At 38.6% G+C, this 15,152-nt stretch overlaps 1 protein-coding gene across 4 annotated transcripts in view; it reads right to left on the bottom strand.

Moving 5' to 3' along the window:
- Positions 1-15,152, bottom strand: part of KCNAB1 (potassium voltage-gated channel subfamily A member regulatory beta subunit 1) — a 300,767-nt gene that overhangs the window by 48,309 nt on the left and 237,306 nt on the right. For all 4 annotated transcript variants that reach the window (XM_016138700.2, XM_036220020.1, XM_016138701.2 and 1 more), the window contains exons 5-8: positions 13,099-13,143; positions 9,046-9,090; positions 7,174-7,217; positions 48-134 (exon numbers count right to left, since the gene is read on the bottom strand). In XM_016138700.2, the coding sequence (XP_015994186.1) occupies positions 48-134; positions 7,174-7,217; positions 9,046-9,090; positions 13,099-13,143 (221 nt within the window). The remainder of the gene's footprint in view (positions 1-47; positions 135-7,173; positions 7,218-9,045; positions 9,091-13,098; positions 13,144-15,152) is intronic.

Genomic DNA, 15,152 nt, shown 5'->3' with positions numbered 1-15,152 from the left:
AGCTAGAATCACTAACTCCACAGTTTCTATTAAACTTCTTTACTCACCTTCCATAGGAGTGTTACTGTCAGGTCGATTTGCAAAGACAACATCCACATACTCGAGCTGCAGCCTCTGGAGGGAGCCCTTTAAGCCTGGGAATGGAAAGAGGAACAACCAAAAAGTATGAGCGCTATTAGAAAGAGTCAAGCTTGGTTACCTTCAAGAATTAGCTTAAAAAAAAAAAAAAAAAAAAAAAACAGCATTGGATTAGTTTCAGTGATGTATTAATTGACTCCTGAAACCTTTTAAAAGGCTGATTTTGTCCCCAACAAAACAGTCTTAGAATTTCAACACTCCTCCTCCACTGGAAAATACATACTTAGCAATAATCTCGCACAGAGACTCATGTGGTAGTTCCCGCAAGTAACATTTAGAATAAAAAGCCTCAGAGTTTCTTCTTGAAAAATGCAAATTAGTTAATGGGTTTATAATGGGATGGAGATATATTTATTGCACATCGAAAACATAAAAATAGTATAAATCAAAAATAAATGACTACCAACTCTATCTTAAGGTACACGTGGGTTTTAATAGAAATAAATGGGTTGGCAAACCAAGGCTTTCCTCAACAATTTACCGATTGGGACAAAGTTCAAAGAACTTGAAATATAACTGAGCTCTATCATTTCTATTATTTCTCATTCTTTTGAGGAGAAACAAAACACTAGAAGCTGTAAAGACTTAAGTAATATAAAGGAGAGAGAGAGAGCTTTTAAAAAATTCTGGAAATAATCTGCATTTCAGCCCTAACCATTTGGTCACATTCCTGTGAATAGTCAAAAAATTATTTAATTTTAGTAAAATTAATACTTTTCTGAAATAGAATGTATTGTATGTAATGTTATACAACCACAGGGATGACAATGTTCAAGAGTCATTTTATCCCATTTCCATGAAGCTCAGCATTTCCTTATCAGCCTATTTAATTCCTCAGGAAGACCGAAGTTTTTTCTCTTTTTATTATAGGCATAAAATTAATTGCATGTTAAATGAGGCTCTTATAAATTTAAATTTGGCTCATTTAAACTTGATTTTTCAAACTGCTTTATCAGCCAGCCACAATTACATTTTTGACAGGAAAATGGAGTGCTTGAATATAGTTCCGGAAATATTTTTCATTTGTTGAGAAAGGACCGTCTGCTGTGCAGCTTGTTAAAAGAAGCATTGATGAAGAGATTAGAGCAGACAGGTGTTATAAGGTCTTAAAAAACTGCGGTGACTTTCAGACTCAGGGTATTACCTGCTATCTCAAGGGGCAGCTTGAAATTAAATTTACCTTAAAACGCTATGATATGAACCACTATTTAGAAGCAATTGTATGTATGGAGGAGGTAAGGGAGGACAGGATAACCAAACAAACAAATAATAGGGTGTTACAAGTATTGAAAGGTTGTAAATCTAGCATGCTGTGTGATCTCACTTGGGTTATTTCACTTTTTTTTTTTTTTTTTTTTTTGTGACTCGGTTCTCTGATCTGCAGTGGAGATAATAGCACTTACTACCTTCGGAATTGCTGCTGCAGAGAGCAAATAAAATCCATTGTCACGCCCTTTATAAATGCAATTGTCTGTAGAAATGTGATAATTTTAACAGTGGTGTTCACATCCGGAAAGGTTCAGAATGAGAAGTGCCAAAGTAAACACCAGAGGTTTTCACCGGACTCCCCAGTTTTGGAAGGAGGCATTAAATGACAGTCTGGCCCATGCCTGGCACAGAAAACAATGCCCTTCTTTCTGATGATGGCCCTCTCCTTCTGTGTCTCTTTTAAACAGCTCAGTGTGGGCTGAGAGTAAGTAGGAGAAGAAACCGTGACTGGCTTGGCCCTGTTGTAATGCCGTGTAATCAGCCATGACAAGTCATTTACTCTTCCATGCCATAAGCAGGCACAAAATCCCAATTTGAACCTGAAATTCTGCTGGACTTGGGAAGATATAAAGATGTATGGACACGGTATTCAACCCCAGGGACCTAACAATACGTATTGAGAGCCTCTACTGGCATAAGTTTATTGTTCATTGTTTGGGTAATAATGTGTACCCAAAAATGATGGCATGGGCTTGACATAAAGGTCATTGTATTGATCATTCCTCACCTCTGAAGTAGAGATTCAAGTATATTCATGTAGGAATATAAGAAATGATGTGTTACGTCATGTTAGTGATCCACCTGTTTCTACTCTGACTTTGAAGGGAAGTGAAAGGAGGACCAAGTTGGTGAGAAGTGTCCAAATTTGGGACAAGTTATATAAGCAGAAATAAGAAAACTTGCTGGCGTGCTGGATATAGAGTGTGGAGGTAGAAGACTCAAGGTTGACTCTTAGATTTTTGGCTTAAGAAGTGAAGTGAGTGTTAGTAAGATGAGGAAGTCAAGGGAAAAGCAGATTGGTGTTGGTGGTGGGAGCCATGATAAGTGTGAACAGCACATGAATCAACTACATGGAGCTATTGGCAGCTGGAGGGACCAGTCTGGCGTTCAGGGAGAGGTCTATGTGCAGGTGAAGCTAAGGGTGTGCGACCACAGTACTAATTCAGGCTTGCCTGAATGACTTGGTCCATGTCTCCTAGCCTTTTTGGGCTTTAGTTCCTTCCTCTGTCCAAAGATGAAATGGAGCTAGATGATCCTTCTGTTTTGACCTTTCATGACAGCAAACCAAATCACGTAGTCCTGCCTTTTCCTAAGTGGATGCTTTAATCTTGCAGAAATAGCTGAATCGGTATTCAGTGTTGCAGGTTAAACTGTGTAGAAACAAGGAAATCAGTAGTTTGGAATTCCACAAGGGTTCTATTCAAATATGCTGTATTGTTTACCACACATTTATATTTACCACACATTTGATTTCTTATATAGCTTTAAAAAAATGTTGCCTTAAGTAATGTACGTGGTTTCCCTACATAATTTTCCAATACCTTTTTGGCAGATCTCTCAGTCAAGATTTAAGACATACTGCTTTTTTTTCTTTTTTCTTTTTTTTTTTAAATAAAGACTTCACTGTATTAGAATAATATATGTGGCTGCTTCTCCCATTATGAAACATGGTTATCCTGGTGGGTATACTGGGAAGGAATCCTGTGATGAATTCATTTGTTAGGAAATTTATTCTTTAATTGCAAAATCATAAATTATCTTTTTTTTTAAAAAAAAAAAAAAGTTCAGATAGTAGAGTTTAACATTTGCCATTCATTAAAAACTTCCAAGCAGAGCTTTCTCAGATTTTCTTTCTTTTTTTACTCCTCAAACAATGACAGTGAGTTTCTGTTTTGAATCACATAACTGTTGTCTGTGTGAAAAGCCAATGTAGACTTAGACACAGCTTTTGCCACTAAGAGCAAACAAACGATTTACTTATTTTTACAATATGATTTACCAAACTATTTCTATTTTTTCATGTTAGATTCTAAAGAAATTTGATCTGCTAAATTTTAACATAGGCACAAATTTGGGCTTAATGAATATTTGTAGAATGGCTAAATGAATAAATAGACTTTCAGAGCCTGGGAGGAACTTGGGATTCTAAATGAATATAATAAATCCAATAGTGAAATTTCTAAGGAGAATGTTATTTCTAATTGGATCTAAGTCAAGGACTTTGGGCTCATTGAAAAGGTCTTTCATATGAATTTTTTCAAAATTAATCTATGTATAAGTAAAGCTCATTTTACACTCTATAAACTAACTCAGGTGGCCAAGGTCATCCAGCACACAAGTGGCCAGAATTGACGTGAATTGGGCTTCCGTTTTACCTTTAAGAGCAATTCTCAAATTTAATGTGTCTATGAATCTCTAGTGTCAAATAAAATCACCTTCATTACAGAACAAGAACCCATGAAACCCAAAGATAATGATTTATAAATCATCCAAACTTTATTTTGGATCTAGAAGTCTCATGTTTCCCTTTTCTGCAAAATTCACTCAATTCCCTAATTTAGCCTGCCTACAAACATTCTTTTTGCTGACACTTTTGCACTCATGAACATTTTTTTTTATCTTTGGCTGAAATTATGAACTGCAAAATTACACCAACAATAATAACATAATAATAATTGATCTCAATTCTTCAATTTCAAAAGTTTGAAATTTTGTGTTAAAGTCTAAATTTGGGTTTGTTTGAATTTCAGCTGAACTTGTTTATCCATCATGAGAGATTAGTTCCTAAGAGAACTTCTGACTTATTTAAACCAAGAGAAAATTTAAGGTATTTCTATTGAGTTGTATGAAGCTTGAAAAAAAAACAATCTATAAAAAAGAGAAAATTCTGAAATTATGCACATACACTGGTAAATACTGAAGCAATGGAGATTTGTTAAAAAGCACAGTAGCATACATGCTACATTCCTTTTCTCTTCAATTTTATATTTCTTTGTTGATCGCCAGTTTGAGCCATATTCTGCATCTTTTTTAATCAATCAGAGTAAAAAGAAAAGACAAACAGAAATTTCTAAGCAGCACACTGATGTCCTGTTCATTCAGCTTGTTACTACAAGCTGACTTGGGTTTATTTCTGTTGACAAACTCTGTGACAGATGACACAAGTAATGGGGGTAAATACTAGAGCAGGCATGGTAACAGTTTTGAGTGGCAGGGTGGGTTTGACTTTACAATGACAAATTGGACACCAAGGCCTGAAGAGATTTTTTTTGGGTGAGGAATTTGGAAGCTTTCTCTAGTGCTAGAATGTGGTCATTTATTGTGGCTTAGTAAAGGGTATCCTTATTCATAGAACAGTGAGTAGCAGTTGCACTATTAAGTACAATAATGATGATGACAAAAATAAAATTTATTAAGTGCTTATTATGTGATAAACACTGTGCTCAATGTGAATTATCTAATTTCAATTTATATATAGTAATACAATAAGGTAGGAATATTTATAGCCCATTTTATAGTCGAGGAGGTGGAAGCTTAGTGAGGTTAAGTAATTTGCACAAATTATTACATTAACAACAGAGTTGGAACCTGAAGCAATGCTTGCCTGGTTTCAAAGCCTAAATGCCTACAAATATATTAAAAATCAGTTAGTGAGAAATACCAAACTCAAATAAAGACTTGGAAACAAATAAATATAATTGTTACTATTAAAATATGTGTGTGTGTGTGTGTGTGTGTGTGTGTGTGTGTGTGTATTAAACAACTAGTCTACATTTTAAATTAAATAATTGAATACTGGAACTATTTTTTTTTTTCCCCAGTGCAAGTCTAAGGTGGTTCAATGTAGTTATCTTTATAAGTCAGTAAATATCTCTAACTTCCAAACTAAGATGAATCTCTTCAAATTCAACATTGTCTTTCAGATTAGATTCATGGAAAGAAAAAAAATCACAATGATATGACAGCCCAGGAGAAAATATTTGCAATGCATGTAACTGACAAAGAGAGTACATCATTAATACATAAAGAGCTCCTACAAATTAACAAGACCAAGACAAACAACTCAAAAGAAAAATAGCCTAAGAATATGAAGAGTTAAATCCTCCCAAAAGAAGCACAGTTATGAAAAAAAAGCTCAAACCTATTAATAAATAGGTTTTGTGTTAAAATATCCATTAGTGTTTGACCTAACAATGCCACTTCCACTTTCTATCTCATTTGCATAAGAATGGTCATTTGCATACTTCTTTATAATACTAAAAACTAGAAATAAACCATAGGTGTATATATGTGTGTGTCTAAATTTGTTTTAGTTGAGAAAAAAGTAAAGTTTAACTTAATAAGTATAGTTTAATTTCATTGGCCTAATAAGTAAGTTGCGTAGATAGATAAGTCAGTGTGACTATAGGGAAAAGTTGGGAAGGAAATGCACCAAATTGTCAAACTGTGGAACAAGATGAGGTGAGCCAAGGAAGAATTTACTTCTTCATGTATTTTTATTTTTCAAGTGGTAGGATTAGAATGTATTTTATGTTTTTGATGACTGGTATTTCATGAATGAAATTTGTTTTAAAAAGGAGAAAAATTATCTGTCTTAATAATTAATCACAAATCTAAAGTTATAAAATCTTGGATTTCTACGAACTAGTTCACGAACTATTAGAAAGTTGTTGGAAATATATGGCAGTCCCTTTTTCACATCTTTTCCTTTATTAAAAAACTTACGTGTAAAATTTTTGCAATTTATAGATAAGCAAGATATTAAGTTCAAATTTCTTACAATGCTCATAATTTTCACAGCAAAGTAGGGTAGCAATAGTTTACTATGTAATAGTTCTTGCAGACTGTTTTATTTCCTTTTTATTTCTAAAATACCAAAAGTTTTGAGCACCATTGCAAAAACAATGGCACCATGAATCAATTACCCAGTGGTAATTTTCTTCACTTTTTTTCCTATGCATCTATAGTCTTTTTTAAAAAGTACAATGGTCTTAACATAGGCCCACACAAAAATTTGTACACAAATGTTTATAGCAGCATGATTTGTATAATAGTAAAAAAAGTGAAAGCAACACAAATGTACTAGATGACTAGATAAATGAAATGTGGTATAGTCATGTGATGAACTTTGTTTGGCAGTGGAAAGGAATTAAGTACTGACACGTGCTACAACATAGGTAAACATTAGGCTAAGTGAAAGAAGCCAGTCACAAACTATCACATGTTGGACTATCTTATTTACATGAAATGCCCAGAATTGACAAACCTATAGGGACAAAAGTAGATTCACTAATCTACTTGCTTAGGGCTGTGGGAGCATGTACCAGCGGCAAGGAAATGACGACTAGTGTGTATAAGATCTCTTTTTGGGGGTGATGAAAATGTTTTAACATTAAATTATGGTGCTTCCCCAACTCTGTATAGTCAGAACCAATGACTTGTATGCCTTAAATGGGTAAACTTTTATGGTATATAAGAAATTATATACCATATAATTATATCTCAGTAAAACTCTTAAAATCTTATAGAAACATTTTATTAATGTCAGCATAGCTGTAAATGAGAAGAGTTCACTTTTTTACGAGTTTCCATTCTTCCCTCTATATCTGTACTCCCTACACTCAATCCCAGGAAGAAACTTTGTTGATTGTGGTTCTTTTTATAGAGAATTTTTCCACTCCCGACGTGTTCTAAACCTATTTGGTTGATACCTTTCCCGAATCACCAGCCCACGGATGAAAACAAAGTGGAAGCAGCGGTACCTACCTTCGATAATATGTTTTCTTGACAACCCTCTTTCCGTCTCAGCTCTAATAAGAAAAGAAGCAAATGACTTTGAGTAGGGTGTGCTTTCTTTAAAAATCTCTCTTTCAAAAGAACAGAATAATCATTCTAGAGAATTGCTAATTTTATACCCTGTTCTTGGCAAATTCTGCACCATTGCAGGCTGAAGAGAAAAGGCTGGTGGGCTACACGCTGAGCCTCTTTTCTTTGGAGACCCCAGGAGATGAATTAACCATGACTGTCATCACGCCATAGCAATAACGACTCAGCCATGCACACTCTGTCCATATATAATTTGACACATGGCTCAACCTTCCCACCTTGTCCCAACCAATCCCAAGGAAATTTTAAAAATAAAATAAAAGGCTTGACATAAGTTTGTGAGCTTATTATAAGATTGCCAGGCTGCCGCTGCCATTAGCTCTTCTGAGAAAGGAAGCAAATTTGAAAGTGTCTTTTAACTTTCAAAAGAAATCAACAACTCTCTCTCTTTTTTTTAATGTGATCAACCAACTTTTTCTTAAATTAGGATCCTAGGAAGACCAACTTTTAACCAGGACTTTTGCCTTCTCAGATCATTCTCAAGCTCTGGCCAATTAGAAAGAAATGTGATCCTTGGGTTTTAAAATATTGATGCAATGTTTCTTCAAGATTAATACCTTTGGCAACCTCTTTTTAAGCATAGTAGTTTACTGTTTACCTTTGGTGATTTTGTATCTTTTATACGTATATTAGACAATATTGTGCATAGTACACTACTGCATAATTGTTCTTACAGATTGTCTTACTTCCTGTTTATTTCCTCATTACAGGCAAGGTTTTGAGAACCATTGCAAAAGCACCAGCAATGTCACCACGAATCAGAGCATAGACAAATTAAGTCTATATTTCTCATATGTACCAAGTTGCTTTCTTTTTATATAGACTATAATAGGAATAAAAATCAAAATTCCATCTTTCAATCTTCATATTCATCATAAACAGGCTCAAAACAGCAATAAAATACATGTGTGTGTTTGTACACACATACATTTTTATTAGAACATTCCTAAAAAACTGGCTTCTGCCTCCAATTTTGTTTTTAACTATGTATTGCCTATTGATTATAAGGAAGGGAATAAGGTTTTGGTTGTTTGTCGGGGTTGGAGGTTGTTGTCGAGATTTCATGGAAATCCCAATGATTTCCATGAAAATGTATATGGAATAGCTTGATGTTTTCTTGCATGTTTGTCAAAAAGACCAGACTTCTAAGTCCTGCTGGGTAATGTAAGTACCAGTTCAAATACAAACAGGTCCATCGGAAGCCGATTCATCCTGTGACGTTTGTTGTGCGTCTCACACCAGAGAGAGGAACTTCTCTTTCATGTGGCCCGACAGTGAGTGTTATTCTCCAATGAGAAGCTCCTTTTGATGGGCACTTTGAGAGCCCTTCTGCAGAAATGATCAGAGACTTACACTTGGGGCTGGACAAGATATTTTTATCTTTGCAATCTGCAGACGTCTCTGAGTTTCAGATTTGAGTAGCTTTTCTTCTGTGATGCTATGTGCTTATTTTCTTTTTCCAAAATTTGAACTCTGTTTTGGAAACCGTTCTAAGAATGAGATTGGTATTCGAAAATCTCTGTAAACTACTTAATGCAAGTGACTACATGCTTTGTACTACATTTCTTTGGGGGTGTCTTGCTAAAATTAAATCTTAGGCCAATTTCTACTTCCTTCCAGTGAGAAAAAAATAACCTTTTCAAATTAATTAACTTTGGTTCATTAGATGTAAAATGGTTGCCTAAAAAGATAAAAGCATGAACTACTAGTTGTTTCCTGTCAAGAAGGGAAAATAAAAGGTATTTAACTTACTTTCCGCCCCAGTAGAGTTTGGTTGTTATGACCAAGCTGGACCTCCTGTATGTTAAACAGACAAGCGCAAATAGAGACATATTATGTAAATTGCCAGTTATTGTACTGAACCATATTATTGTTATGACATTATCATTATAAAGATTTTATTGTACTTCACATTTTTAAAAATTTGGTAAAGAGGTAAAATTGTTAATTCACGTCACTGAAATATAAGGACAGAGAGGAAAGCTGGCGATTGGGGGCTTGAAGTCAGATCCCAGAAAAAGATGAATGGAAATGGTCTCTACCAGGTGGGGCGAGAGGAGGCTCAGGGCTGTGACAGCAAATAGGCGAGAGGGCGGTAGCGCAGGGAAGGTAAGTGGCAGGTGTGGAGGGTCAGAAATAGTAAAGGAGACGCATAAGTAGAAGGACGTAAAGGATGGACTGCTTTAGTATCTCAAACAGACAGCCGCCAACTAACACTCACTTAGCAGCTGACATAGCGTTAGGTGAGTGAGCATGAACTTTCCTGGGGTTAAGTGCACCATCCAAGGACCATGGACCCCGCAGTGCTGAGTTACTCCCCTTTCCAACCATCATATTCACAGGTAGAAACTGAGTATATGAAAATACGAACAATGAAGTAATTCGTAATTGTCAATACATAGGAATAAAATTTATTTGAGTGTCTTATTAAATGAAAATGTTATTTCAGGAAAACAATCATAAAATCCTTTACTCAAAGTTTTACCACCTTACGCTTAAGGGAATAAAATGTGAAAATCTTGTCAGCAAACTTATTACTTTCTCAAAACCACACCCACAGACAGGAAATGCCATTATAATTGTGGAATAAGAAATATGTCATGAGAACTGTAGTCATATAATTTAAAATTGGGAGGCAGATCACAGAGTAATTTAGTTTCTCCAGGAATGTAATTCAATTGCACTGGTCTAGAAAAAAAACAATCATTTGTGAATCAAAGCTTAAGACCAAACTTTGAGAATATTTGAAATAAGGCATTTATAATTCCATCAGCAGCAGCAGTGACGCCTCAGGGCCCTCACGTATAAAAGCCTCGTATGATTAATGATAACCAATGGGGAATGATGGTGACAATTCTGACAACTTGGCTGCAGCAAGAAAAATTTGTAGAAAATGTCAAAACCCCATCCCACAGAAGTTAATTCCCTGAAAAGTAATTTGAATCACTGTAATGCAAGGTCTACAGATATTTGCATCCAGAGATTATACACCCCAGAAGGTGCACTTTCTAGATTGATCCATCAACCTCATAAGACCTAGCATAGCAGCCATCTGCCACGGGGGAGCAAAGTCTCCTTTAGCAAACATTTTCAGAGCCTCAATAAAAGGCTGGATGGAATATTATAAAAAATGCATGCAGCCCTCTTGATTATTCAGGGCGTTTGGGCCTGCCAAAGCTGCACATTCTCTCCAGATACTACCACCATAGAATTACTTATTCTTCCAAAGTTAGGCTTTCTGTAAAGTGGTTAGTTTATATGGCTGTGTACACTAATTCAAACGGCGAGAGGAGACAGCAACCTGGCAAATTTTCGCTGACCTCGCGGAGGCATGTAGAGTGGGTGGAGAACGATCGCGTGAATGTTTTTCTTTGGTATAGCGCGGATTTAAAAATAGTCTTGCACACCTTATATCACTTTATCAGCATGGCACTTCATGAACAGCTATGCCATCCATTTTAATAGTGGGGAAATTGAGATCGAAGTGAAGTACCTTGTCCTGGACAGCACAGCTGGCCACTCGGTGGCCCTGGGACTAGAAGCCAAATATGATACTCGAAACTGACTTTATAGACTTCATGCTGTGATGATACCGTTTATCTTTTTACCAGTCTTCTGGGGCAGCTGTGAACTGATATCAGTATTCTGTAGCCTGGCGATAACTTAAATTTTTATTTGCAAGACTAAAGGGCAATTTGAGAAAGATGAATGTTAATCTACGTACTCATAGGTGTACAGTAGGTTCTGAAAGCCCTGAGGGGTGACGGCTAAATGTTCTCTGGGCGTCGAGGGGAGAAGAGCTGCTGCACTGACACGTCTCCTCCTTCCTCAGTGTACTCTGCTAGCCTCACCTCGCTGTGGATTTCACTAGACTCACCTCGGTTACGGGTTGGATCGTGTCTCTCAAAAAATATGTAAAAGTCCTGACCCCTCTTCGGTACCTCAGAATGTGAGCTGGTTTGGAAACAGTGTCACTGCAGATGTAATTAAAGTACAACGAGGTCATACTGGAAAGTGCCGAGCCCTTAATCCAATATGGCTGGTGTACTTATGAGAAGACGCACAGACATGCACGAGGGGCTGTGATGACATGTGATGACAGAGGTAGAGGTCGAAGTGCTGAATCTGCACCAAGGAGCACCAAAGGCCACCAGCAACCGCCAGGGGCTCGGAAGAGGGAACGTGGCCCTGCCCAAGCCCTGATTTTGGACTTCTGGCCTCCAGAACTATAAGAGAATAGATTTCTTTTGGTTTAAGCCATCCAGGTAGTGGCTCTTTGTTACAGCAGCAGCCCTAGGAAATTGATACAATGCCTGTTTGGGCAGTGATGGATGGACCAACGTAATGGATGGGAAGGTAACTCAGGCAAGGTGGAGGACTGGGTAAAGATCTGAATTTTTTCCATATTTAAGGTTGAATATGGCCCTTTCTTAACACTGTTATAGTCCTTGGAGTTGGGAGGAAGATAAGTGAGAAAGGGAAAGTAGTTCACCAAACTGTATTTGTCGACATCTCCGTAAATTTCCGGTTTTCTGTTTCCACGAGGCCTCTGTTCTAGCAAGCATTTATCTAAGAGTGAAGGGTAAGCGTACATAGAGTAAGAATCCATGGAGCTCTGTTTGACCCTTGTACTTTCCCCTTCCAGAGGGAATTTCAATGCTTTGTGTAAAGGCATAATAAAACCAGCCTTGAGCTATACTTTTTGAGAATGTCCATTTTTCCTAGACTGAATCGTATACAAGCTACATGTATGTGCATGGGTCCAGAGTTCTTTGCATGGTCGTCTCACGAATACTATTGACTTGTTATTTATTTGGCCATCAGTGAATATTGTTCCAGAGCAGAATAGGACCCCAAACTTGTCCAGTGGTCTCTGTTGGGCTTTGCCTGATTCTGTGTCCATGCTGGGGAAGAAGTGGCCTCTGGGGGTGACACACACAGTGAAATGGAGGGGGACCGCCGCCCTGCCCCCCAGACCTCCACAGATGTTGCAGCATCCATTATCATACTCGCTTTGGCTACAGATGGTGATAGGATGAGATGTGACCCCTCAAGGAGAGCAGAGGAAACGCTTTCTTGAATGGCCAGGGAATAGGGCTCCCAGTACACAGGCGAGACACTGGCAGATAAGAAAGCTTTAGGGTATTTATCTCGATGACTTCTTACTTCATTTCTTCGCATTCAGAGTTGTTAACAGTGAACATAAATATGCGCGTATAGTATAAATAATCAGCTTCCTGTCAGCTGGTTTCCTTCATCAAATTACCACAAATGGCAATCAGAAGCCATGCGAATGTCACTTTCTTTTATGGACAAATACTTCCTGAACCTTCCCTCCTTATCTGCTCAACCCCACAGTAATTCACTGTGACTAAGGATTAGTCAATAATTTCTGAAGCACAAGTAGTGAACTGGCTGGTCTTTATTTTCAAGCCACTGTAAATCATTTTTTAATAAAGAGTTGACTTATTTTTTGTACAAACTTTTGGCCAATTTTTTTTTCCCCTATGCTTACAGTACCTGGTCTTCCTAGGCGGTCTCCCATCCAAGTACTAACCAGGCCTGACCCTGCTTAGCTTCTGAGATCAGATATTGAGCTTGTTCAGGGTGGCATGGCCATAGACCATGGACCATGGCTCCACTGGGGCATGAACCGAGGACCTTCTGTGTGTAAAGCAAACATACTAACTGCTACACTATGGAACCACGTCCTGGCCAGTTGTAATGCAATTTTATTTTCCCTTCTCTGATATAAAATAATGAGTCTTTTTAAAGGCAATTAAGTGATTATAGTGAATGCATTACCTCCAGCCTTTCTTCTTGATGATGCTCCCCAGAATCACTTCAGCTCTGAAGGAGAGAATGGAAAAAATCTTAGGATACAGTGTCCTGGAAATGCAAGAGTCAATCTGAAACACCAGAGCCATCCCTTGTTTGAACTCTCAGTGCCTCCATGTCCCGAAAATAGAAGCCGCTCTCAGCTGGTAGCACAGTTTCCGCTATTTCTGCTCATGCCTGCAGAATCCTGCTCCAGAGTATTCCAGAAGCACCTGCCAAATCCTGACACACTGGCAGGAGACCACCTGCAGTTCTAATACTAAGAAACAGCAGTCATTTGGCAGTTTTTTGTTTTTAAACCACTGATCCCATATATAAATGTCCTGCTTGGGGTATCCAATAGGAGCCAAGGTTTCCTACTATTTACTGTGGTCTCCAATTATGACTGTGAAGGACAATGAGACCTCACATTGTTTAGATAGAATATAATGACTTCCAGGAGATCTTGCAGGATAAAAGAAGCCATGCATGGGTATCCCAGAAGCCAGAGCTGCAAATGTAGAGGCCCGCAGAGATAATATCCTGGGTTTTAGTGACAAGCATTGTCATGGAAGCAGGTGTTAGAGAAGGTGTTAGAGAAGTGAGTGACCTTCCTGCACCTAAGGCTGGGTCGTGGAGAGGTATATGGAAGACATCCCCACTGTGTCCCCCCATCTACCCAGCTCAGCTGGGACCCAAGCTCGAGGAAACTTACACTATCTTCTAGGTCTCTCCCAGTAAAACCAACTTGCGAGAAGCAGCTGGTCTCTCAGAGGCTATGTGAATGGGGACATTAACGGAATGACTACTTTGTCCGTTAGGGCCCTATAGATGGAGGTCATTGTTAATCGTTGTCTTAACTGAAAGTTCTGTCTTTGTTGGAGTGGGTTTAGGAGCCCAGCAATAAGCCACAACGCAGATAGCTGTGGAGCACACCCCAGCGCCCTCATCTTCCTCTCCACTGCCTCTCTGACAGTTGCCTTTTGCAACCTTGTGTTTCACAGTGGGAACCTGTCTCCCTTACACACTGACAAGCAACCAGTAATTAACCAGGACTGATTATCCTTCACGACAGGAGCACAAACGGAACTCTACCAGACTCGTTCATCCCTCCTCCCTTCTTTCAACCTTAGCTCCGCTTGGTGCTGAGCAGGATTCAGCGAAAGAAGAAAATAGTGAGAAAACGTAGAATGTCGAAAGGAGCAAGGCCTTATCGACTTTATTTTTCTTGGACTCAACGGGAAACATCAGGAATGTGGGCTCTGAACCTCCTTGATGGTTCTTAAATATAGATCTGCCCTTGAAAAGGAGGAAACCCACGCAAGGAAAATGCATTTCGACCGGGCAGTGACGAACCTGACCGAGCGAGGCCAGCAGTTCGATTGTACTTCTCGCCTGGAAGCGGGAAATCAGGCCTGGAGGTGGTTATGCGCCACAGTCCTGCTAGAAAATTGCAGAGCTGCTCAAGCAGCTGTCCCGCTCTTTAGTTCCTTTTAGTTCCTGGGGCTGCATCCGTGTTCACAGTGGGGGCCAAGGTGCTCCAGTGCTGCTCTGAAATGCGCTTCTTGTGCCTGAACCTGGAGGGCGTGGATCTGGAGGCCTGGCCCCAATGGCACATTCCACATGCGTTCAGATTTGGGAGCGAGCCCTATCCTAGAGCCTGCGCCTGCTCTCTGGTCGGTGGGAAGGTTTGTAGCAAGATGTGACTTCTCCAGCCAAAGAAGCGAGGCCTCTTTGCAACCCTCTCTGTCCTCAGAGTGGGGTCTGAAATGCCCTCTTGTAAAAGATACTGAATTCCTTGGCCCGTTTGGGAACCCCTCCTTTCATCTCTGATCTACCTGTAATGCTACATGGAGGGACAAGTCTGCAAATAGAAAAAGCATGCTCTGGTTCCCTGCAGAAAGGAAGGTCCAGTTTCCATCAGGGGTTGAGGTACTATGAGATTTGATTGTGGAATCGTGAGACTAGATTTTGAGCAACCACACCGTAATCTGCTCATTTATTTGCTCACTTATAGAGGCAACTGACGTTTATTGATCTCC

Source organism: Rousettus aegyptiacus, unplaced genomic scaffold (assembly GCF_014176215.1).
Source record: "Rousettus aegyptiacus isolate mRouAeg1 unplaced genomic scaffold, mRouAeg1.p scaffold_m13_p_4, whole genome shotgun sequence".
Lineage (NCBI taxonomy): Eukaryota > Metazoa > Chordata > Mammalia > Chiroptera > Pteropodidae > Rousettus > Rousettus aegyptiacus.
This window is presented reverse-complemented; position numbering and strand designations above follow the sequence as displayed.